At 43.0% G+C, this 23,137-nt stretch overlaps 1 protein-coding gene across 2 annotated transcripts in view; it reads left to right on the top strand.

Annotated features, from left to right (window-relative positions):
• Positions 1–9,545: 9,545 nt before the first annotated feature.
• The window catches only part of BNC2 (basonuclin 2), a 456,158-nt gene continuing 442,566 nt past the window's right edge, over positions 9,546–23,137 (top strand). The window contains exon 1 of one of the 2 annotated variants that reach the window (XM_003260408.2): positions 9,546–9,658. Coding sequence is in view for 1 of the 2 variants with exons in the window: in XM_030817343.1 (XP_030673203.1) it covers positions 9,656–9,658 (3 nt within the window). In the remaining variant the exon portion in view is untranslated. The remainder of the gene's footprint in view (positions 9,659–23,137) is intronic. The other variant, XM_030817343.1, reaches the window with a different exon arrangement.

Genomic DNA, 23,137 nt, shown 5'->3' with positions numbered 1-23,137 from the left:
AGATTGTGCCCTGCACTCCAGCCTGGGTGACAGAGCAAGACTCTGTCTCAAAAAAAAAAAAGTTACCATTGTTAAAATAAACATTTAAAACAGAAAACATAAGTTGCCCTATCTGATAGTCTTGATCTTGGTTTCTTGATAAAGTTTCCATAGGTAGAAAATTTCTTTCATTTCCTGTTGACATTGGTCAAATTGATGAGGAAGTCAGATTTTTAAGATTAAGTCAGAAAGCATGCTAAAGTTGAGATTAGTGTATATATTGTTCCATATAAACTCTTTTTCTCTTTTAGTGATGACAATATTTTGTCTGCTCTTATTTTTGTTTTGCTACTGAGATTGAATTGCTTTTTAAAATTCATATTTTTTTTACAACATTTATATATTTTTTCTTTTTATTTACCAAGAACTGTAGTCCATTGTGAATATACTGAGTAGTATTTGAATAACATAACATTCAGGAACTCCTAGAAAAGTTAAGAGCACTACACAAAATCGTGTAGTTGAAATTTTCTATGTAAGGACTTACTTTGTTTCTAAAACATGTTATTTCTTGAAAGACAACTCATAGGATTTGTAAATAATATTTTATGCAATAAACTTATATTTACTTAATTTGCAAGAATGACTCATCAACAGCAGCAGATGGGGGCCAGGAACACACACTTATGTGGCCACAACTACAAATAAAACTAACTGATTAGATGGTAACCACTTCTGAAAATGTCACCTGAACTCCACTTTGTGTCAGCATTTCCTGCTATTGAGTTCATGCTAACTAGTATTGTTTCTATGTTGACTGTTAATTTTTAATTCTCACAGGGGAATGATAAATGATAATACTTTTCCCATTTTACTGATTTCTTCATAGATTTTTCTCAGAATTTGGAAAAAAATATGTAAATTTTATAGGAAATGACAGGAGGGAATTCCTACATGGAAACTGTAAATAGACATGTCATTTCCTTGTAATTTAGAAAGCTTCAAGCTGCATTTAATAAAATACGACCTTAAAATAGACTAAATGATAAGGGGATTGATTACATCACATAACAAGAAGTTTCACGCCATCTGGGGTTAGTTAATTCAGTAAGTCAGTAACATCATCAAGAGCTCCGGGGCTTACCACCTTCCCACTCTATCATTCCAGGTATGTGGGGTCTGTTTTGGTCACAAGGTGCATGCAGCTGCTTTGAAGTACCACAGTCTCATATACTAACATCCAGAGCAGAAAAGGGACAATCTATTTCTTGCCATTTTGGTTTTTTTAGTTTTAATGCATAATCTTTCCCTGACACCCCTCCAATGACTTCCTCATCCTTCACTGGCTAGAACTAACATGCTCATCCTTAAACCAATGATAGCAAAGGGGAATAGCGCCACCATAATGGGCTTAGAACAATCTAGATTAACCTGAGGTATGGAAGGGATACTAACTGTTGTGTACACCAGCCACCCTCAAACGATTTTTGTTTCTTTTTTTTTTTTGAGACGGAGTCTTGCTCTGTCGCCCAGGCTGGAGTGCAGTGGCATCATCCCGGGTCACTGCAACCTCTGCCTCCTGGGTTCGAGGGATTTTCCTGTCTTAGCCTCCCGAATAGCTGGGATTACAGTAGGGCGCCCGCCACCATGCCCGGCTAGTTTTTGTATTTTTAGTAGAGACGGGGTTTTGCCGGGCTGGCCAGGCTAGTCTTGAATTCCTGACCTCAGGCAATCCACCCACCTTGGGCTCCCAAAGTGCTGGGATTACAGGTGTGAGCCACCACGCGCAGCCAAGATCTCATGACCTCTTAAAAATTATTGAAGAATTCAAAGAGCTTTTTTTTTTTTTTGAGACAGAGTTTCGCTCTTGTTGCCCAGCCTGGAGTGCAATGGCACAGTTTCGGCTCACTGCAACCTCCGCCTCGTGGGCTTAAGCGATTCTCCTGCCTCAACCTCCCGAGTAGCTGGGATTACAGGTATGCGGCACCACGCCCGGCTAATTTTGTAGTTTTAGTAGAGACAGAGTTTCTCCACGTTGGTCAGGCTGGTATTGAACTCCTGATTTCAGGTGCTCTGCCCGCCTCGACCTCGCAAAGTGCTGGGATTACATGCGTGAGCCACCACGCCGCCCAGAGCTTTTGTTGATAAACATCAGTAACTACTGATGTTTATTTTATGAGAAAAATTTAAGTTATTAATTCATTTAAAATAACAATATTAAACTCATCACTTGTTACTATACTGTGGTAGACAGAATAATGACCCCTAATGATGGTTCATATCCTAATCCCTGAAACCTGTGAATATGCAGATATGATTAAATTAAGGATCTTGAGATGGGGAGATTATCCTGCATCATCTAGATAGAGCCAGTGTAATCACTCAGGTACTTATAATTGAAAGAGGGAGGGAGAAGGCTCAGTGTCACAGTAGTATGGCACGAGAAAGACATGTCTGGTTATTACAGGCTTTGAAGATGGAAGGGGGCCATAAGCCAAGGAATGGGGGTGATCTTTAGAATCTGTAAGAAAGAAGGAAATAGATTCTCCTCTAGGGACTCCAAAAAGAAACACAGGCTCACAAACATGTTTTAGTTTAGTGAAACCTATTTCAGATTTCTGACCTCTAAAATGATAATGAATTTGTGTTGTTTAATCCACTAAATCTGTGATAATTTGTCACGGTGAGAGGTGACAGTGTGCTGGCAGCCCTCGTAGCCCACGCTCGCTCTTGGCGCCTCCTCAGCGTTGGCGCCCACTCTGGCCGTGCTTGATGAGCCCTTCAGCCCACCGCTGCACCTTTTTGGGCTGGCCAAGGCTGGAGCCGGCTCCCTCAGCTTGCGGGGAGGTGTGGAGGGAGAGGCGTGGGCAGGAACCTGGGCTGCACGCAGCGCTTGTGGGCCAGCGCGAGTTCCGGGTGGGCGTGGGCTCAGTGGGCCCCGCACTCGGGGCCCCCGGCTGGCCGGCAAGCCCCAGGCAGTGAGGGGCTTAGCACCTGGGCCAGCAGCTGCTGTGCTCGTGCTCGATTTTTCTACAGGCCTTAGCTGCCTCCCCGCAGGGCAGGGCTTGGGACCTGCAGCCTACCATGCCTGAGCCCACCCAGCCCCCGCAATGGGTTCCTGCGTGGTGGGAGCCTCCCCGAGAAGCGCAGCTTCCTGCTCCATGCACCCAGTCCCGCAGGGCGCGGGACTGGCAGGCAGCTCCACCTGCGGCCCCAGTGCGGGCTCCACTGGGTGAAGCCAGCTGGGCTCCTGAGTCTGGTGGGGACTTGGAGAACCTTTCTGTCTAGCTAAGGGATTGTAAATACACCAATCAGCACTTTGTGTCTAGCTCAAGGTTTGTAAACACACCAATCAGCACCCTGTGTCTAGCTCAGGGTTTGTGAGTGCACCAATCAGCACTCTGTATCTAGTTAATCTGGTGGGGACTTGGAGAACCTTTAAGTCTAGCTAACGGATTGTAAACACACCAATCAGCACTCTGTATCTAGCTCAAGGTTTGTAAACACACCAATCAGCACCCTGTGTCTAGCTCAGGGTTTGTGAATGCACTAATTGGCACTCTGTATCTAGTTAATCTGGTGAGGACTTGGAGAACCTTTATGTCTAGCTAAGGGATTGTGAATGCACCAATCGGCACACTGTATTTAGCTCAAGGTTTGTAAATGCACCAATCAGCACTCTGTGTCTAGCTCAGGGTTTGTAAATACACTAATCGACACTCTGTATCTAGCTAATCTAGTGGGGAGGTGGAGAACTTTTGTGTCTAGCTCAAGGATTGTAAATGCACCAATCAGCACCCTGTCAAAACAGACCAACCAGCTTTCTGTAAAACAGACCAATTGGCTCTCTGTAAAATGGACCAATCAGCAGGATGTGGGTGGGGCCAGATAAGAGAATAAAAGCAGGCTGCCAGAGCCAGCAGTGGCAACCAGTTCGGGTCCCTTTCTGCTCTGTGGAAGATTTGTTCTTTTGCTCTTTGCAATAAATGTTGCTGCTGCTGACTCTTTGAGTCCACACTGCCTTTATGAGCTGTAACACTCACTGCGAAGGTCTGCAACCTCACTCATGAAGCCAGTGAGACCACGAACCCACCGGGAGGAATGAGCAACTCCAGACGTGCTGTCTTAAGAGCTGTAACACCACGAAGGTCTGCAGCTGCACTCCTGAGCCAGCGAGACCATGAACCCACCAGAAGGAAGAAACTCCAAACACATCTGAATGTCAGAAGGAACAAACTCTGGACACACCGCCTTTAAGAACTGTAACACTCACCGTTGAGGGTCCACAGCTTCATTCTTGAAGTCAGTGAGACTAAAAATCCACCAATTCCAGACACAATGGCAGCTGCAGGAAATGAATATATACTCATATTTTAAAATGAAAAACAAAAAACTGGCTGAGTGCAGTGTCCCATGCCTGTAATCCCACTTTGAAAGGCCAAGGCAAGTGGATCATCTGAGGTCAGGAGGTTGAGACCAGCCTGGCCCACATGATGAAACCCCATCTCTACTAAAAGTACAAAAATTAGCCAGGTGTGGTGGCACGCGCCTGTAGTCCCAGCTACTCGGGAGGGTGAGGCAGGAGAACTGTTTGAACCTGGGAGGTGGAGGTTGCAGTGAGCCGAGATTGCGCCACTGAACTCCAGCCTGAGCAACACAGAGAGATTCCATCACAAAAAAAAAAAAAAAAAAAATTAGCGAGAAGAAGGGCGCTCTGATTTACATTTTTGATACATTTCTTTAACAGGTGATTAAGACAGGTGGGTTCTCATATCTGGTTTTGCATTCAGTCTGTTGTGATACCACCTGTTACACTGTCATTGGAAAAGCCCACTGTACACACAGGAGAGAAGGTAAGAAAGGCAAATAACTTCCCAGTATTGTAATAAAAATAGTTTTGGCTTCATGGACCTCCTAAAAGGGTCTTGGTGATCCTTAGGGGTCCCAAGACCATACTTTGAGGATGGCTGGTGTAGGAAGTCAACAGTGTTTGCTACATTCTCCAAAAGAAAAAGCTCTTCCCCCCGCATTTTCTTACACTGAACTTGTTTGGCCTTAAGGTCTTCAGATGAATGCAGTGTAATCCTCTTGACATTTCTTCATTACTTCAAGTAATACTTAGAAGAGTTTATTTTGTGCCTGGCATTGTTTTATGGGCTGAGGCTATGTAAGTGAACAAAGTCCTAACTCAACGGTGTCATGCATAGGTTCTTGGAAACTGTGACTTTAAGCAAAACGACAATAAGCAAAACCCATTTTACTGTAGGCTGCTATAAACAGGAGTCCTGCAGGATATTTCTGGTCACAAAACATCACCAAGCTTCTAAATAAACACCCCAAAATACTTCTAATATTGAAACATTGAAATAAATGTGAGCTATACATGCACTTAAGAAAGATTAATACAAACAATTAGGATAATTAATTTTTTTTTTTTTTTGGAGGCGGAGTCTGGCTTTGTTGCCCAGGGCTGGAGCGCAGTGGCGCGATCTCGGCTCACTGCAACCTCCACCTCCCGGGTTCAAGCAATTCTCCTGCTTCAGCCTTCCAGTAGCTGGGATTGCAGGCGCACACCACCATGCCCGGCTAATTTTTTTGTATTTTTAGTAGGGACAGGGTTTCACCATGTTGGCTAGGCTGGTCTCAAACTCTTGACCTCAAGTGATCTGCCTGCCTTGGCCTCCCAAAGTGCTGGGATTACAGGTGTGAGCCACTGTGCCCAGCCAGATAATTAAAATATTTACCCAGTTATTCCAGTTCTGAGGTGCAGGTGGCTGGAGCCGATCTAGACAGCTCAGGGTGCAAGGCAGGAACCAACCCTGGACAGGCCATCAGTCGCTGCAGGGCACACACACACACACACACTCACAATCACTCACACTGGGACCATCTGGATACTCCAGTGAACCCAAGGGGCATATCTTTGGGATGTGGGAGGAAACTGGAGTATCCAGAGAAGACCCATGCAGACAATGGGGAGAATGTGCAAATGCCACACATACAGTGGCCGTGGCCAGAATCAGTTTTTTTCTTTTCTCAGCCTTGTAACAAAAGGACGTTGAATGAAACGACATTGAATGAAACGATGTTATCCAAGGAACTGCAGCACAGTTGTTTCCCTTATGGAGCTTCCATTTTAGTTGAAGAAAAATAATAAGTACATAAACTAAGAAGACAATTTCAGATATGGATAAGGGACACAAAACGGATACAACAATAATAACAGGAAGTATGAGGGGTGTTTTGAGTGGTGGGCCAAGAGCTATTTAAACTGGAGTCTGCAGAATTGGTATTAGAGCTGAGATATAAATGATAAGAAGGAATCATTGGAAAACTTGGGAGAACACTCCAGGTAGAACAGCAGGGGCAAAGAGCAGGAAGGGGCTTTGCAAGTTAGAGGAACAGAAAGGAAGCCAATGTGACTTGAGTGTAGTCCACCATGGTAATGAACAAATGGAATAAAACAGTCGAAAAAGTCAGGCAGGTTTAGATAATTCAGGTCTTGCAGGATACAAAAAGGACTTAAGGTTTTATTCCAATTGACATACAGACCGCTAGAGGAAATGAGACTATGGAATCCTCTTACATGCTAGGCTTTGCTTCCTTCTGTAAATTCTTCGACCACCTCCAAGCGCTGCTCTTCAGCCTAACACATTCTCCATTTTTATCATGATGACTCTCCAGAAAGGCATGAGATCCCAAATAGACGCATCTTGCCTCACATAAATTGTTTGTGTGCTAACATCGAAAACAGATAGATCTGGAACCAATCAGGGGAATGTAAATTACAGGTTGCTTGATGTGGAATAACTTCTGCATGTTGGCCAGTGTAGGTGCGCAGCCAAAAATGCTCTGTGTGAATACAATTGTTTGGCAATTGCTGATCTGTCACTTGTCCAAAGCGGTAAGTGTGTGAATGGATTTGTATAGGTAATGACTCTGAAATTAGCAACTAGCTTTTCTCATCTCTCCATGATGCAAGAAAAACATACTGGAACTTGGCTCATTTCTGGAAAATTCTTGTGATCCTCAATTGTTCAAAATGCACATTTGGTCATCATTATCCCTTGTGTAATCAGTTTCTGCAAACTACAGGATGATGTTAGTTATGTTTAGAGAATAAGGGAACATGCTCTACACCTTAATCAAATCATTTAAAGATGAGCCTTCTTAGATAACATGCATTTAAATATATATATATATAGAGAGAGAGATGGTTGTTGGGAGATCTAGTCTATACTTTGATTTATGCTGTAGTGAGAGAAGTAATCTTGTCTTTCATTGGAAACCTGCAGACGCAACCTGTGCCCAGAACTCAAAGGTATTTACGATAAATAATATGGGAGAAGTGTTTACCACACATTTTCCCACAACAAAATGATGCACAGAATCCACGAATGCAGAAATCTTCTTTGAAAGGGCCAGGAAACGGTCAGGAATTTGGACCCAATCAGTATACGGAACTGCAAGTGCGTGTTAAAAAGCTGGATCCACGTGAAAAATAAGCCTAATCTCATTTTCTTTCTTTTCTTTTTTTTTCAGATGAGTCTCCCTCTGTCGCTCCGGCTGGAGTGCAATGGCACGATCTCGGTTCACTGCAACCTCCACCTCCCGGGTTCAAGCAATTCTCCTGCCTCAGCCTCCCGAGTAGCTGGGATTACAGGCGCCTGCCACCACAGTTGGCTAATTTTTGTATTTTTAGTAGAGATGGGGGGGGGGGGTTTCACCATGTTGGTCAGGCTGGTCTCGAACTCCTGACCTCAGGCGATCCGCCCGCCTCGGCCTCCCAAAGTTGGATTACAGGCGTGAGCCACCGCGCCCGGCCACCTAATCACATTTTCAAGACAGCTGTGGCTACTTGGGACTCTCATCAGCGGCTCCCGAAACATTTTTAAAAATCAGTTACTGTGAAAATTTATATTAAACTAAGACCAGACTCTGCAAAGAAAATAAAACTATGTAATTCCAAGGCTACATATTTTCAAAGGAATTTAATTCTGTCCTCTGAATGCAATTAAGTAGTCTCTCTCTCTCTCTCTCCCTCTATTTGAGGAAGAGAGAAAGGAAAGGGATGATTCTCACTTTTAAGTAGGAACCGGTAACCATACCTGCTGTTCTGCCAAGTCTTCGCCGACTCTCTGATTTCTTAGTGCTCAGGGAGTATGCTTGAAACCTATGCCTTCCTCCCATGTTAGATAAGCAGAAAGTTTGCTCTAGTTATGATAAATCTGCACAACGCGGAGATGTTTTTGGCACAAAGTGTACGTTAGTTAGATGATGATGATGAAGCTCCCCCCCACCCCCGCCCCATTCTTGCGGCCGGGGAGTGTGTTTTGCCTGCATTTAAGAAATATCCTTCAGCTGCAGGCGTGTGCGCGCTTAGGCTGTAGTCGGCGTTTCTCAGTCTCCAGGGCAGGGTGACTTGGGTCGGCTGAGTGTCACCCACAGATGTGACTTCTTTCCCCCGCGGGCGCGACAGCCTCCTTCCTCTCCAGCCCGAGGCCCGCGGCCCAGACCAGGGGAAGGGGAAGGAAGCCCTCGCCGCAAGCCGGCGTCTGGGCCGGCACAAAACGCGTCGCCACCAGAGAAACTTTTTTCCCCCAGCTGCGCGCAACTTTTGGCCTTTTCTCCCAGCACGTTCTCGTCCCGGGTTTCTGTCCCCTGGGTTTTCCTCCGCCTCACTCGCTTTCTCCCCAGCGGCGCGCGGAGGAGCTGGGCTGAGAGGGGCGCGGGGAGCCGGGTCGGCCGCGGCTGGGACGCGGGGGAAGGGGCAAGGGCAGGGGCTGGGGAGGAGGGGGCGTGCGGGGCTGGGGAGGAGGAACTGGTCAAAGGGGACGGAGACGCCCGAGTGCCCGAAAAGGAAAGAGCTGCCGCGGTTTGCTGCAGTCGGAATAAAGTTCGCGCCCTTTCCTCGGCGTTTCGCAGCCTCCTCTCCTTGCTCCGCTCCCCCCCCCCGCCCCGCAATTTTTTTTTTTTTTTTGTGACAGCTGGGCGCTAGCGGCCACCTCCACCTCCACGCCCGCAGCTCCCTGGGGGGCGCCAGGGTTGTTTTTCCATCACCATAAAGTTGTTTTTTCCATCCCCTGAAAGAGAGCAAGAAAAACCCAAACAACAAACGAAAAGCCCCCACACAAGTCACAGGGCGTGGGGGAGGGAGAAACATATATCCTCCTTCCCCAAGCCCCTGGACCTCTGAGGACAAACAACACAACGAACCGACTTTTATTTTGCAAAAGGGAAGCAACATTGTAGTCACGACAATTCTGCAAAGAGAGGAAAAACTTGTGGGGCTTGCACGGCCGCCGAGGTCACCTCGCCCGCCGGTCCCCCGCCTCCCCCGAGCAGGGCAGCCCCCTCCCGGGACAGGCCGTTCCCCTTTTTTTTTTTTTGTCCCGAGGAGGAGCCGGGGAACTGTGCCGGCTGGGACTCGGGGCGCGAGCGCGACCCCGGCGCGAGTGTAAATCAGTCACCTGAGCGCAGAGGGGCCGCGGCGAGGGCGCGCGCGGGCGGGCGGGGAGGCGGAGGCGGCGAGAGCGGCGGCCCGGAGGAACTCGGAGGGGGAGGGAGAGAAAGGCCGAGACGGAGGGAGCCAGCGGCGGCCGAGGGGCTGGTCCAGGCGCGGCCGCTAAGAGGAGACCAAGAGGCGGGGGCTGCACTTGACAACCAGCATGCCGAGATGGTAAGAAGTTTCCACCCTCCTTCCCTTTTTATTCTACACTTCCTCAGAAATGACCCCCGCGCCCGAGCGCCACCGGGGCCGCCGGGGGGCCGTGTCCGTCCTCCGGCCCGCGGCGCAAGGGGCAAGGGGCGCTGAGGAGGGCGGGCCGGGGACCAGAACCCCGGTCCGACCTGATCCCCGCTGCGCTCCCAGTGTCCTCCCCTAAACTTGGCCCCAAGTTTCCGAGGCGAGCTCCGGGTGGGAGGGTGCACGTGTGAGGGGGCTCCTCAAGGTCGGCCCCGCTCGCGGCTTCTGCGCGAAGGTGAGCGGCTGGCTAGGGGAGGCTCCAGGGCGTTGGGGACGGGCTGGGGGGACGAGGTGGAGGGGAGCGGGGGATGAATGGAGCGCTGGCAGGACCTTGGGGAAGAGAGGAAGGCGGCTGGGACCTACGGGAACTTTTACAACTTGCCGCCGAGTGAGGGACCCGCGGCTGGGCGTGGGTGCCGGGTGCGCTGGGGCGCAGCCGCCCGGGCCCGGCACGTTGCCTCTTCCCCTCCCCTCGTCTTCACATTCGGAACCTTCCCGTGGTAAATGGAGATGGGAGGAAATGTTCCCGCAAGCTTTACGGAGAAGGTGCAGAACGCAGGGCAGGAAAATCAACCCTGCAGAGACGGCTCTTTTCGAAGTGCAGTTCTATAGGAGCCGATTTGTTTTTACTTGCACGTTGACTGGAGGGTGGGATTTGGGGCCCGGGGAGGGAGCAGAATAAAAAATTATATACATTGAAAAACCCTAGGTGAAATCTCCTGTGAAGTGAGTTTAAGGTTGAAAAAAAGTTCCAAGTGCAAGTGGTGGAGGAGATGGGCTGGCTTTGCCAAGCGAGACTCCAGCACAGCCCCACTACGAGAAGCGACTTCTCTGCAGCGAGGAAGCGTGCAATTAGTTCGCCTGGTGATGAGCCGCTCTGTCCGCTTTCGGGGAAGTGATTTGTTAGAAATGGGGCTTGACCACTCCCTTCTTTTTAGTTTGCTTCCACCCAGCGTCGCTATTGTTACCCCCACTTGGGGATCTGACATGGTGTGTTCTGTATGTAGAGGGAACATACAAGAATACAGGTGAGATAGCGGGTTGGCATTTTTTCCTCTTCCCTGCTCCCTAATGTGACATCTCTTGTTTCCGTGATCAAAGTCACAACTGGAGTGTAGGAGATGAGACTGTCAAATGCAGGGGCGCGTATACACACACACACAGACACACACACACAAAAGCGTGAGCCCAGGACTGTGGTTACAGTAACGCTGACAGAAATTAAAGTGGTTTTGAAAGCAGCGTGCGATTTATGATGGTTCCCATTTACCCTAGAGTCAAGCTGTTGTAAAACTGACGTACAAAAGACATCATAAAATAATCCTGTGTACCCAGGATTAAAGTGGCAGAAAGTGGCCTGTTTTATTATTTTTTTATATACTTCGTGGACACTTGGAATTGTTGAAAGCCGTGCTTAAGTGAGACATCAAAACAATATTAAATATATCTGTTTAGAGCTTGAGAGTTTTTCTTCTAACAGGCATTTTACACAAGAACACCGTCAAAGCCGGTGGCAGGTATTATTTTTCTTCCCTTTACCGTAGCCTATATTAACTATTTGTCTACAGATCTGTATTAACTATTTGTCTACACATCTATTCCTATATCCTAATGACTTTGAACTGTGGCTAAGCCTGTTTGCCTTCCACTGCTTTGTATTCTGCAGTTTCAGATGTTACTGTGCACACGCATACGTGCTTTAAATGGGAGGAATTTATTTCTGGCACTGTTACTTAGTGTGTCTGATCTGAAGATGTACCCTAGTAGTGAGACCTTGTACAAGTTAACAGAACTTTTACTTTTTGGACTCACATACACACACGCAATCCCTTGTGAGCCTTTAGAGAGTATCTGTGTTTTATATTTGTAGATGTTTCATGTAAACTGTTCAGTCTTAATGAAGTTCTTAGTTCGCAGAGTGCACTGTATTAAAAGTCCAGATTGCTAATCACTTTACCAAAGTACAGGAGTATCTTTACCTGAGGGAAGTAATAACGAGCTTGAACCTGAACTTTGTTTTGAGTATCTTTTGAGAAAGGTCTGAAACTTTTTTTCCTCTTGAGAATATTAAGTTGGGTGGTGTTTGCATGTAAGACTTTGAATAGGAATAAACTGTGCATGATATTTTACAATTAATATTAGGAAAATGTTAATAGCCGCAGTACATTCCTGATACCTGATTTTTTCTTCTATTTGAGATGTAAGATATCTGTCAGATAGGGATATGTGATTACAAAAAGAAGCAGACAAAAGCAGAGCTGACTACTGCTATATTAAAATGTAAGTGTTACAGTTTGAATTTTCAAGTGAGAGTTCTTGAGTTCAGTGCTTTACATAACATTTTGTCCTAATCTTGCTTGCTGTCAGGGATGTTTCATGGTTGTGCAATTGCTGCAGTCAAGAATGCCAATTTGCATTCCAGGAGTGTCATTTGATTACTTTTATCTGCACAGCTCCAAGACCGGCCCAGACCTCTCGTTTCATCTTGCCATGTCACGAGTCAATGCTGTGTCGTCTTTTCAAAAATCTGCCTGATTTAGACAAGAAAGAAAAGTACTTTCATGTTGCAGCCGCAGTCCCCTGCTTACTTGTCAGCAGCAGGATATGATTCACTTGGGCCCAGAAGAATGGAACAGAGAGGCGGGTTAGGCGGTTCAATAAAGCCCACGGACAGGTAGTGTGTGACATCCCCAGAGAGCCGCAGTTAATGAAGAACAGGTCTGCTTAGTTCTCCACACGCTGACCTGGTGCTGTCCCCACAGTTTTCTCATTTGATCTTTCCCAGCAAATTGATCTTTTCTTGTATTTTTTTGCCTTCCAAGTTAGTCCTTGTGGGACTGAAATTAGCAGAGCAACTTAAGTTGGATAATACAGCTGTTCAGAAAAGAAGAAATTGGACACTGGCTCAAAAAGGGGTGGGGGTGGGGGGTAGAGGGAGCTATTCTTTTTGTTGTTGTTCCTGGGAATATTTCTTACATTAAGGGAGTCCAAAATAGATGATGACTTGAAGTTAGTGGTTTCCTTTACTTTTAATTTTAGAGTTAAGGGTTCAGCACGATTTTAAATATTCCTTAAGTATTTGAAAGATGGCCTTAGTGAATATGAGGAGTTCAATTTAGTACTGTTCACATTCATTTGTTGGAGATGATTTGCCAGTTGACAATGTGGCTTTTATGATTATTGTAAGATGGCATACTTCAACTATATTATTTATAGTCTTCTAAACAACCTACGATCCCCAAATATCCAATACTAAATTGCAGGTAAGATTAAACAATAAAAAAGTCATTATACTAGTGTTGTGTATAAATACTGTGGTACGTGAAAATGTTTTCTATACTATTAGCATCTTTGTTTTATATAAACCCCACAGATACAGTTCATGAAGTGTTTTTTTCCTGCATTTTTGAGATTCTGCATTTAAATGTAGATTTTTAAAACTGAGACCAGACCACGAGTTTGAATTTCTGTGGATGTTCATACATGTTGTTATTTGTTTTTTGACGTTAAAATTAATTTTAGACAGGATGGGTAAATTTATGTCGTATGGTTTAAACAGATTAAAGTTTCACTATAGAATTTTGTACGTAAAGCTTAGGTTGGAAGCAGTTTATAGATTCTTAACTTGATAAATATATAAGGAGCAACGCTTTCTGATTTACTCAGCAGATGGTCTCATTTACCATCTACATCCTTACAAGAAACAGAGTGGAAAACATTTCTTGTGGAAGGGGAGGTAGCCTCCTCAAATTTTTCCTGTTGGATGGGAATTATATAGTATCATTGGTTAGTAAACTCCCCTCTGAAGAGCTAGAGGGAGCCTCATGATTTTATTAGATATACTTAAGGTTTAAAAAACACTCTGGCTATCAGAATGTTGCACAAAAAGAGTAGGTAATGAATACTGGCTCAGTGTTTAGGCTGGGAGGTGCTATTATGGTTTTTTTTTTTTTAAAAAGTGACAGAAGCAAAAGAACTTTCTACAAGAACAGTCAAGGCATCAGCTAAGCTTTCTAGGCTTTTGCCTTTCAGGTGATTTGAAGATCCGGCAAAATGCAACCAGATACTATATTTTAAATGTTTTGGTTTGACTAACTACTGTTTGTAGTTTTTGTCAACTGAGGGAGTTACTCTCGTTTTAGGAGGCCAGCCTTCAGAGTTCTATTAAGAGTAGCTTCCTACGAAATTACCGAGAAGTAGGTTAACTTCTTTTAGTTTATGAAGGACAACCCCTTTTTTGTAAATGATGGTTTTGGAGTAGTTCTACATACAACTGCTGTATTCCAGACAGAAATTTTCTTTAAAATAAATGCTTCCTGTTATAAGCATAAATGTTAAACTATTTATAAACCTGACATTATGGATCAAAAGATAAGCTAAAGAAATAGGATTTAAATGATATTACATTCAATAATTGTCATTTACTTTCATATTTACCACTTTCCATTAACATTTGTGATATGTTTATGTTAAAGAGTCATTGATCATAATTGCACTTTAATATTTATATACTAGTTTTTAGGAGCGTTACTTTAGACAAACATATTTATCATATAAGTAAATAATATAATCCAGTGAGATAAACTACCCAGATTTGTCCTTCTTAAAATCTTTTGCACAGTAGCTCTCATTATGTTACTAGCCAATAAAAGTCTTTATTTGTTGCTTATTAGAACCCTCATGTACACTCAAGAGTTCAGCTATAATTTAATTTGGCTGTTCAAAGAGCCTCCCTTGTTTTGAAATATATTCTCAGTATGCTTTTACCATTTGTTATGAACCCATATTCTAACTCAATGCATAAGAACCTATATTCTAACTCAATATGCATAAGAATATTACAGATATATCATTCTTTAAGTTTTTGCTATCATCATAACTTTTTTCCTTTAAAAATATCCGTACATAACAACATCAGTTTTGTTCTTTTTGCTCTATTTTCTCTTTGACATTCTAGAGTATTTTTTTCTTGGTGATTTAAATTGTTTTGCTGTTATAATTTAAAATAAACTTCCTAAGGAGTACAACCTTCCCTTGAGGTATAGTGAGAAGGGCACCAAAAAATAATAGGTTCGATAATTAAGAATTCTAGTTGAAGCCATTTCACAATTGCAATCACTTGCAGTTACAAAAAGTTTGCCTGGTACTTCACAAATTGCTAGTAACTGCTGCGAAGTTTTTCAATGAGTAGAAGGTGGCTTTGAGAGTTTTGGTTGTATTTGTAACAAATTACGTTCACTAAAGACTAGAACTTGACTATAAAACTCTAATAAGATGAGTATCAGGAATTCTTCCATAAGAAAGGCAGAATGTGAAACTCCTAAATGACTCACTGTGTATGTATCTTACCAGTGGGAATAGCATCAAGCCAGCCTTCTAGATACAGTATTTAATAGTTGTCAAAATGTACAGTATTGTCTTGGAACTTATGGTTCATGAGTTCATAGTCCCTGCTTTTTTGTGTTTATTACAAAGATGTAACAACCTACACAAAACATTTTTCTCTTATAATGACCTTACATTTGCCAAAGTGCCCCATGCTGAAATTCCTTTTCAGTATCTTTTTTTTTTTTTAGTCCAAAGCCAGACGTATACCCAGACACAAAAGCCTCTGTGTATAGCAAGCTGTTTTAAATATTGTGACTCGGCAATGTGCTGTCCTTTCTCTGCTTGAGCCAAGGATCTCTGCTCAGTGTCTGTGGATTACCAAGCTCCTTCTTTATTGTACCTCTTGTCAACTATTCCTATTCATTTAACCTTTCATTAGTGTCTGTGCAGCTTCACTGTCTGGAAAGGCAAGGAAAAACCGAAAGGCCCCACTGTCACAGTTATTAGATTTCTCGGTTACATCCCAGCAACCATAAAGAAGTAAGCGTCGAGACTATTGTCGAGCATGCTGCTGTCCTGGGGTGCAGCTCTTCTGTGCATGTCAAGGACATGTGCCACATGTTGATATGCATCCCAGGGATAAATGCACAACATGGGGGTTAGGCCGACGCTGGCAGTAATGAGCTTTGTAGGAGTTATTGCAAAGACCAACAGTTTGTGAAGGAATTTTGCTTAACAGGCCAAGGAGATAGACAGAGTTGAGGGTTGCCAAGATTTGCCTGTGCGGGGCTTGTCAGTCACATTGTTTTCATCTAAACTTCATTTGAGGGGAAAATTGAATACATTTGACAGCAATGAAAAGTCTTACTTTCTTTTTTCAAATCTTTCAGAGGACAAAAGCAATATTTCTGGTGACTAACATAACTTTTAGTACTGACTAAATCATATATATGAATGGATCTATTAGCAGTTTATCTTTTTCCATATCTAGAGAATAATTAAAAGATATTTCATAGATGTCATATATATGTTTTAAAATCTGTGTAAAAATAATGTAGCCTATTAATTTTCCTTTGCTCTTTTCCCCCTTTGATTTTCCTCTAGCATAGCCTGGTTCTTTAGAAATACATTTGCTTAGTTGGCTAGATGCAGAGGAGAAAAAGGATGATAATGTGGTCATTTTCAAATCATAAATAAAATATGTATTTGTAAATTTTGTATTGGAAAATATTATTTTAAAATCTTAGAGATGAAGAGAATTACCTTTTTAAGAATTCTGAAAGCACTCAAATAGAAAATGGTACATTATAATACATTTGTCCCTCTTTACCCAAAAGTTTGTCTTTTTACTTTTTTAAACTAGGAGAACCTTTTTTACTGAGGGTAAATAAAATATTTTTGCCTCCTGATTTCAACAGATTTTGTCAGTTTTCCAAACTCTTTTGGGGTTCTCCAATAACTTTTCAAATATGTTAATGACTTATTGCCAAATCCCTGTAAAGTTATTTTTAATTTTTCTTGACCTTACCTCTTTTAGGCAAGGCTTTTTAACACTTGTACTTTCTCTGTTAAGGTTTTTTGTTTTTTTTTTTAAACAGAATCTTGCTCTGTCGCCCAAACTAGAGTGCAGTGGCGTGATTTTGGCTCATTGCAACCTCCGTCTCCTGGATTCAAGAGATTCTCCTGCCTCAGCCTCCCGAGTAGCTGGGATCACAGGCGTGCGCCACTGCGCTTGGCTAATTTTTGTATTTTTAGTAGGGACAAGGTTTCACCATGTTGGCCAGGCTGGTCTCAAACTCCTGACCTCAGGTGATCCACCGGCCTCGGCCTCCCAAAGTGCTGGGATTACAGCGTGATCCCACAGTGAGCCACTGTGCCTAGCCACCTCTATTAAGCTTTTCGTGGTGTCTTGTGAAAGTATGGGCTAAGTTATCCTTGTTTTAGGGAAGAGAGATGAGCTATTTTTCATAGTCTTTCCCTCAGGTGGGATGCTAAATGCCCAGCTCTCCTATCCTAGGGCTATGCCCCAGCCTTTTGGCCAGTGGGCGGAAGTACTGTGTAGAATATATTGAGATGGGGCAGGGCGTGGTGGCTCACGCCTGTAATCCCAGCACTTTGGGAGGCTCAGGTGGGTGGATCACAAGGTCAGGAGTTCAAGACCAGCCTGGCCAATATGGTGAAACCCTGTGTCTACTAAAAATACAAAAATTAGCTGGGCGTGGTGGCGGGCACCTATAATCCCAGCTACTTGGGAGGCTGAGGCAGGAGAATCACTTGAACCTGGGAGGCAGAGGTTGCAGTGAGCCAAGATCTCGCCACTGCACTCTAGCCTGAGCGACAGAGCAAGACTTTGTCTCAAAAAAAAAAAAAAAAAAAAAATCTCTCTATATAGATATATATAGATGAATCTGCCGTGGTCATCTAAGGCTGGTGACCTTCCCACAGAAAAAGCATGAGTGTCTTAACATTCCTTTTTCTAATAGTTTCATTTGCATTTATTATGGTTTGTGTTGGGAGTAGTAGAAGAGAAAAGAGGGACTTGTGAAGATGAAGGCCATAATTTTAACTCTTCCCCTGGCAATGAAAACCCCCAAATTAGAACAAAATAGGTTAGTGCTGTGTGGTAATTAAAGAGGAATACATGGCAGTAGCTGCTCTTTGCAGGTATCCTGCACTTACTCTTTATCCAGTCAGTATCTCTACGCAGGTGACTGGCTATTTCTTGGAAGGCAGTTGTACTGTTGCCTGTTAGAGACTCAGAACAGCGCTGGGACCAGGTATCTGTAGAGGCCCTGTTCTGTTCCATCTACTTTTGATAGCCTCTGTTCTCTCATTTGTAAGTCAAGTGAGTTTGGTAATTTCTAAATGCCTTTCCAAATGGTACATTTCATATTTTATATGATAACACTATATAATCATAGCAGTTTGCTATTATTAGCTTTACTGAGATATAACTCACCCACTTAAAATGTACATAATATTCCATTTTATGGATATACTACCTCTTACATATCTATTCAATGAAAGCACATTTCGGTTGTTTATACTTTTTGAGTAATGTGGCCCTAAACATTCATGTACAAGTTTTTGTGGACATAATGTTTTCATTTCTCTTGGGTGTATGCTCAAGAGTAGAATTGTTGGGTAGTATGGCCTATCTACTTACAACTTTTTGAGGAACTTCCAAATTGTTTTCCAACGCAACCGCAGCATTTTACTTTCCAACCAATAGTGTATAATTCTTCCCAGTCTCTCTACACCCTCCTCAACACTTGTTATTTATTTTTATTTTTATTTTTTTGTCTTTTGAGATGGAGTCTTGCTCTGTCGCCCAGGCTGGAGTGCAGTGACGCAATCGTGGCTCACTGCAAGCTCCACCTCCCGGGTTCACGCCATTCTCCTACCTCAGCCTCCCAAGTAGCTGGGACTACAGGCGCCCGCCACCATGCCTGGCTAATTTTTTGTATTTTTAGTAGAGACGGCGTTTCACTGTGTTAGCCAGGATGGTCTCGATCTCCTGACCTCATGATCCTCCCGCCTTGGCCTCCCAAAGTGTTGGGATTTCAGATGGGAACCACCACGCCTGGCCCTTGTTATTGTCTTTTTATTTTTACAGATCTTAGTGGGTGTGAAATACTATCTTTTTATTTGAATCATCCTAGTGACTATGAAGTGATATCTCAGTGTGGTTTTGATTTACATTTGCCTGATGGCTAGTGATGTTGAGCATCTTATGCACTTACTGGCCATTTGTGTATCTTTTCTGGAAAAGAGAGACATGTCTCCATTGGCCATTTTTCAGTTGGGTTGTTTGTCTTTTTATTATGGAGTTCTAAGTGCTGTTTATATATTCTGAGTACAAGCCCTCTGCTAGGTACAAGGTTTGCAAATACTTTCTCCTATTCTGTGGTTGTCTTTATTTATTTATTTTTAAAGAGACAGGGTCTTTCTAGTTCTGTCGTGCAGGTTGGAGTGCAGTGGTGTGATTATGGCTCACTGCAGCCTTGAACTCCTGGGCTCAAGAAATCCTCCTGCTTCAGCCTCCGTAGTAATTGGGACTACAGGTGCAAGCCACGATGCCTGGTTAATTTTTTAATATATATTTTATATATATATATATATTTTTTTTTTTTTGTAGAGATAGGGTATTACCATGTTGCCCAGGCTGGTTTCAAACTCCTGGCCTCAAGAGATCCTGTTTCCTTGACCCCCCAAAAAATTCTGGGATTACAGGTATAAACCACTGTGACCGTGCCCAGCTGTCTTTTTTTATTTTTGAGACAAGAGTCTTGCTCTGTCGCCCAGGCTGGAGTGCAGTGGCGTGATCTCAGCTCACTGCAACCTCCACCTCTTGGGTTTAAGCCATTGTCCTGCCTCAGCGTCCCCAGTAGCTGGGATTACAGGCATTTGCCACCATGCCTGGCTAATTTTTGTATTTTTAGTGGAGATGGGGTTTCTCTATGTTGGCCAGGCTGGTCTCTTTAAACTCTTGTCCTCAGGTGATCTGCCGGTTTTGGCCTCCTAAAGTGCTGGGATTACCGGCATGAGCCACCACGCCCAACCCCAGCTGTCTTTTGACTTTTCGATGGTGCCTTTTCAAGCACAGAAATTTTTGATGAAGTCTAATTTATCAATTTTTGTTGTTGTTGTTGTTTCTGTCCTTGGTATGCTATCTAAGAAACTATTGTCTAACCCAAGATCATGAAGATTTACCTCTGTGTTTTTTTTGTAAGTGTCTTACAGTTTGAGCTCCCACAGGGTGGATTCATAGATCTTTGATCCATTTGGATTAACTTCTGTAAATAGTATGAGGTAGGGGTACAACTTTATTCTTTTGAATGTGGATGTCTGTTGTTCCCAGCACTATTTGTTGAAAAGACAGTTTTTCTCCATTGAAGTGTCTGGGCACCCTTGTCAAAAATTAATTGACCATGATATATAAGGGTTTATTTCTGAAATTTCTGTTCTATTCCATTGATCTTTCTGTCTGTCCTTGTGCCAGTACCACACTGTCTTGACTACTGTAGCTTTGTATTAAGTTTTGCAATTGAGAAGTGTGAGTCCTACAACTTCGTTCTGTTCTTCTTTTTCAAGATTATTTTAGCTCTTCTTAGTTCCTTAGAAGTTGACTTTTTGAAAAGCAATTTTGATTGTGGTAGAAAACAACATAAAATGTACCTTGTTAATCTTTTTTTTTTTTTTTTGAGACGGAGTCTCACTCTGTCGTCCATGCTGGAGTGCAGTGGTGTGATCTTGGCTCACTGCAGCCTCCACCTCCCTGGTTCAAGCAGTTTCCCTGCCTGAGTCTCCCGAATAGCTGGAATTACAGGCACACGGCACCATGACTGGCTGATTTTTTTGTATTTTTAGTAGAGATGGGGTTTTACAATGTTGGCCAGACTGTTCTCCGACTCTTGACCTCAGGCAATCCGCCCGCCTTGGCCTTCCAAAGTGCTGGGATTACAGGCGTGAGCCACCGTGCCTGGCCCATGTTAACCATTTTTAAGTGTACAGTTTAGTAGTGTTTTCTGTAACTTAATGTACAGCAGATCTCTAGAACATTTTCATTTTGCAAAGCTGAAATTTTTTAACTTTTGAGTGACAACTCCCGTTTACCTTTTCCTCCCAGCCCTGGGAAACCACTATTCTAGCTTCTATTTCTAAGAGTTTGCCTACTTTAGATGCCTCATAGGAGTGGAATCATGCAGTACGTATTTGTCTTTTTGTTCTGGCTTATTTCACGTAGCTAGAAAATTAATGTTCTTAAGGTTCATTTATGTTGTAGCACACAACAGAATTGTCTTCATTTTTAAGGCTGAGTAATATTTCATCATATGTATATACCACATTTTCTTTATCCATTCATCTGTAGATAGACATTTAGTTTGCTTTTCACCTCTTGGCTCTTGTGAATTATGCTGTTGTGAATATAAATATGCAAATATCTCTAAAAGATACTGCTTTCAATCTTTCGACATATAGGTAGAAGTGGGATAGCTGGGTCATACAGTAGTTCTTAATTTTTTGAGGAACCTCCATACTGTTTTCCATAAGGGCAGCATCGTTTACATTCCTGCCAACAGTGCACAAGGGTTCCAATTTCTCTACAACCTCATAACTTACTATTTTCTGTTTTTTTTTTGATGGTAACCATTCTAACAGGTGTGAGGTGATATCTCAGTGTGGTTTTGATTTGTCTTTCCTTGATTCCTGACGTTAAGCATATTTTCACGTGCTTTTTGGGCATTTGTATATGTCGTCTTTGTGGACATATCTGTTCAAGTCCTTCACCTATTTTTAAATCAGGCTTTTTTTTGTTGTTGTTGAATTTTTTTTTTTTTTTTTTTTGAGACGGAGTCTCGCTCTGTCGCCCAGGCTGGAGTGCAGTGGCGCGATCTCGGCTCACTGCAAGCTCCGCCTCCCGGGTTCACGCCATTCTCCTGCCTCAGCCTCTCCGAGTATCTGGGACTACAGGCGCCCGCCACTGCGCCCGGCTAATTTTTTTGTGTTTTTCATAGAGACGGGGTTTCACCGTGTTAGCCAAGACGGTCTTGATCTCCTGACCTCATGATCCACCTGCCTCAGCCTCCCAAAGTGCTGGGATTACAGGCGTGAGCCTCTGCGCCCGGCCAGAAGTTTCTAAGTTTGATTCAATTCCATTTGTCTATTCTTGCTTTTGTTGCCTTTAGCAGTTTACTTTTAAAGCTCGGATATGTCTGATCCTCAGAAGAGTAAAGGCTACATTAAAAAAGTACATTCTATTGTTTAGGTAAAAAAGTCTTGGTAGTACTCCAGGGGACAAGAGATATGTCATTCGGTAGCCAAAAGATGATAGCTCCTAGTTCCCTGTGAAACACCCTGGTTTTACTTTGATGTTTCTTAATTATCATTGAGTTTAAAAGCATTCTAGGTGTTCCGTATGATAAGAGACACACTTCATGCCCTGGAGGGTGGAATTAAGTACCCAGAAATAATTGTTTTTGGTTTTATAAATACCTCAAAAGGAAAGGGGGAAGAAAACCATTATTGAGAAAATTTGTCTTCCTAGACATCCCGTCATGACTAGAAAAACACCAACAGAGATAAAACTAAAAATTATTTTATGATCTCCAAACCCAAAATAACTAGTCCAGTGAAGTTTTAAATAAATAACCATGTTCAAATCTGGCATGGCATATTTGGAAACATGAGCTTGCTTTACAGTTTACCTGGCAAATTCTGTAATTAAAATACCTCATCGTTGAATTAGAGAAACTTGAGAGCAAATGAAAGGTAACTTAATTTGGAGGCAGCTATATTGCATCATTGTTGAATGAAAAGAAATATTCGTTCCCTTACAGTTTTAATTTTCTCTTTATTCATGCTAATAGAGGCTGATATTTGTTTTCATCTAAGTAATTGCTTTTCTGATATTCTGATGGACCATTCTTCACTGCATTGTCTGTTTCTGGCCTTTTGCCAGTTATTTTAGACAAAAGTTTCATTATTTAGTCAGCATCAACTATTAATTAGATACCTAACTGTTCAAATTTATACAAAGTAAGCGTGCATTTTTTCATCGTAAGTGTTTACGTACATAAAGAGTAATTATCCAATTTAAAATGGTATGATGTATTTTAAGGATAATTTTTTTTTTCCCTAGGGGAAACAATTCTGTGAAAATTCTGTAGAGGATTTAAAATCACTTTTTTTTTTTATTTGAGACAGAGTCTCACTCTGTTGCCCAGGCTGGTGTGCAGTGGCACAATCTCGGCTCACTGCAACCTCCGCCTGCTGATTTCAAGTGATTCTCCTGCCTCAGCCTCCCAAGTAGCTGGGATTACAGGTGCCTGCCAACCCACCCAGCTAATTTTGTTTTGTATGTTTAGTAGAGAGGGGGTTTCACCACGTTGGACAGGCTGATCTCGAACTCCTGACCTCCGGTGATCTGCCCGCCTCAGCCTCCCAAAGTGCTGCGATTACATGCGTGAGCCACTGTGCCTGGCCTGAAATCACTTCTACAAATTGTTATGGTAAAAATTTTATGTTTACCAGACATGAATTTTGGTTACATATACATTTATCCCAATTGACTCATTTTATTCA

Source organism: Nomascus leucogenys, chromosome 1a, assembly GCF_006542625.1.
Source record: "Nomascus leucogenys isolate Asia chromosome 1a, Asia_NLE_v1, whole genome shotgun sequence".
NCBI lineage: Eukaryota > Metazoa > Chordata > Mammalia > Primates > Hylobatidae > Nomascus > Nomascus leucogenys.
The sequence above is the reverse complement of the archived record's forward strand: the minus strand, read 5'-3'. Positions and strand labels throughout refer to the sequence as shown.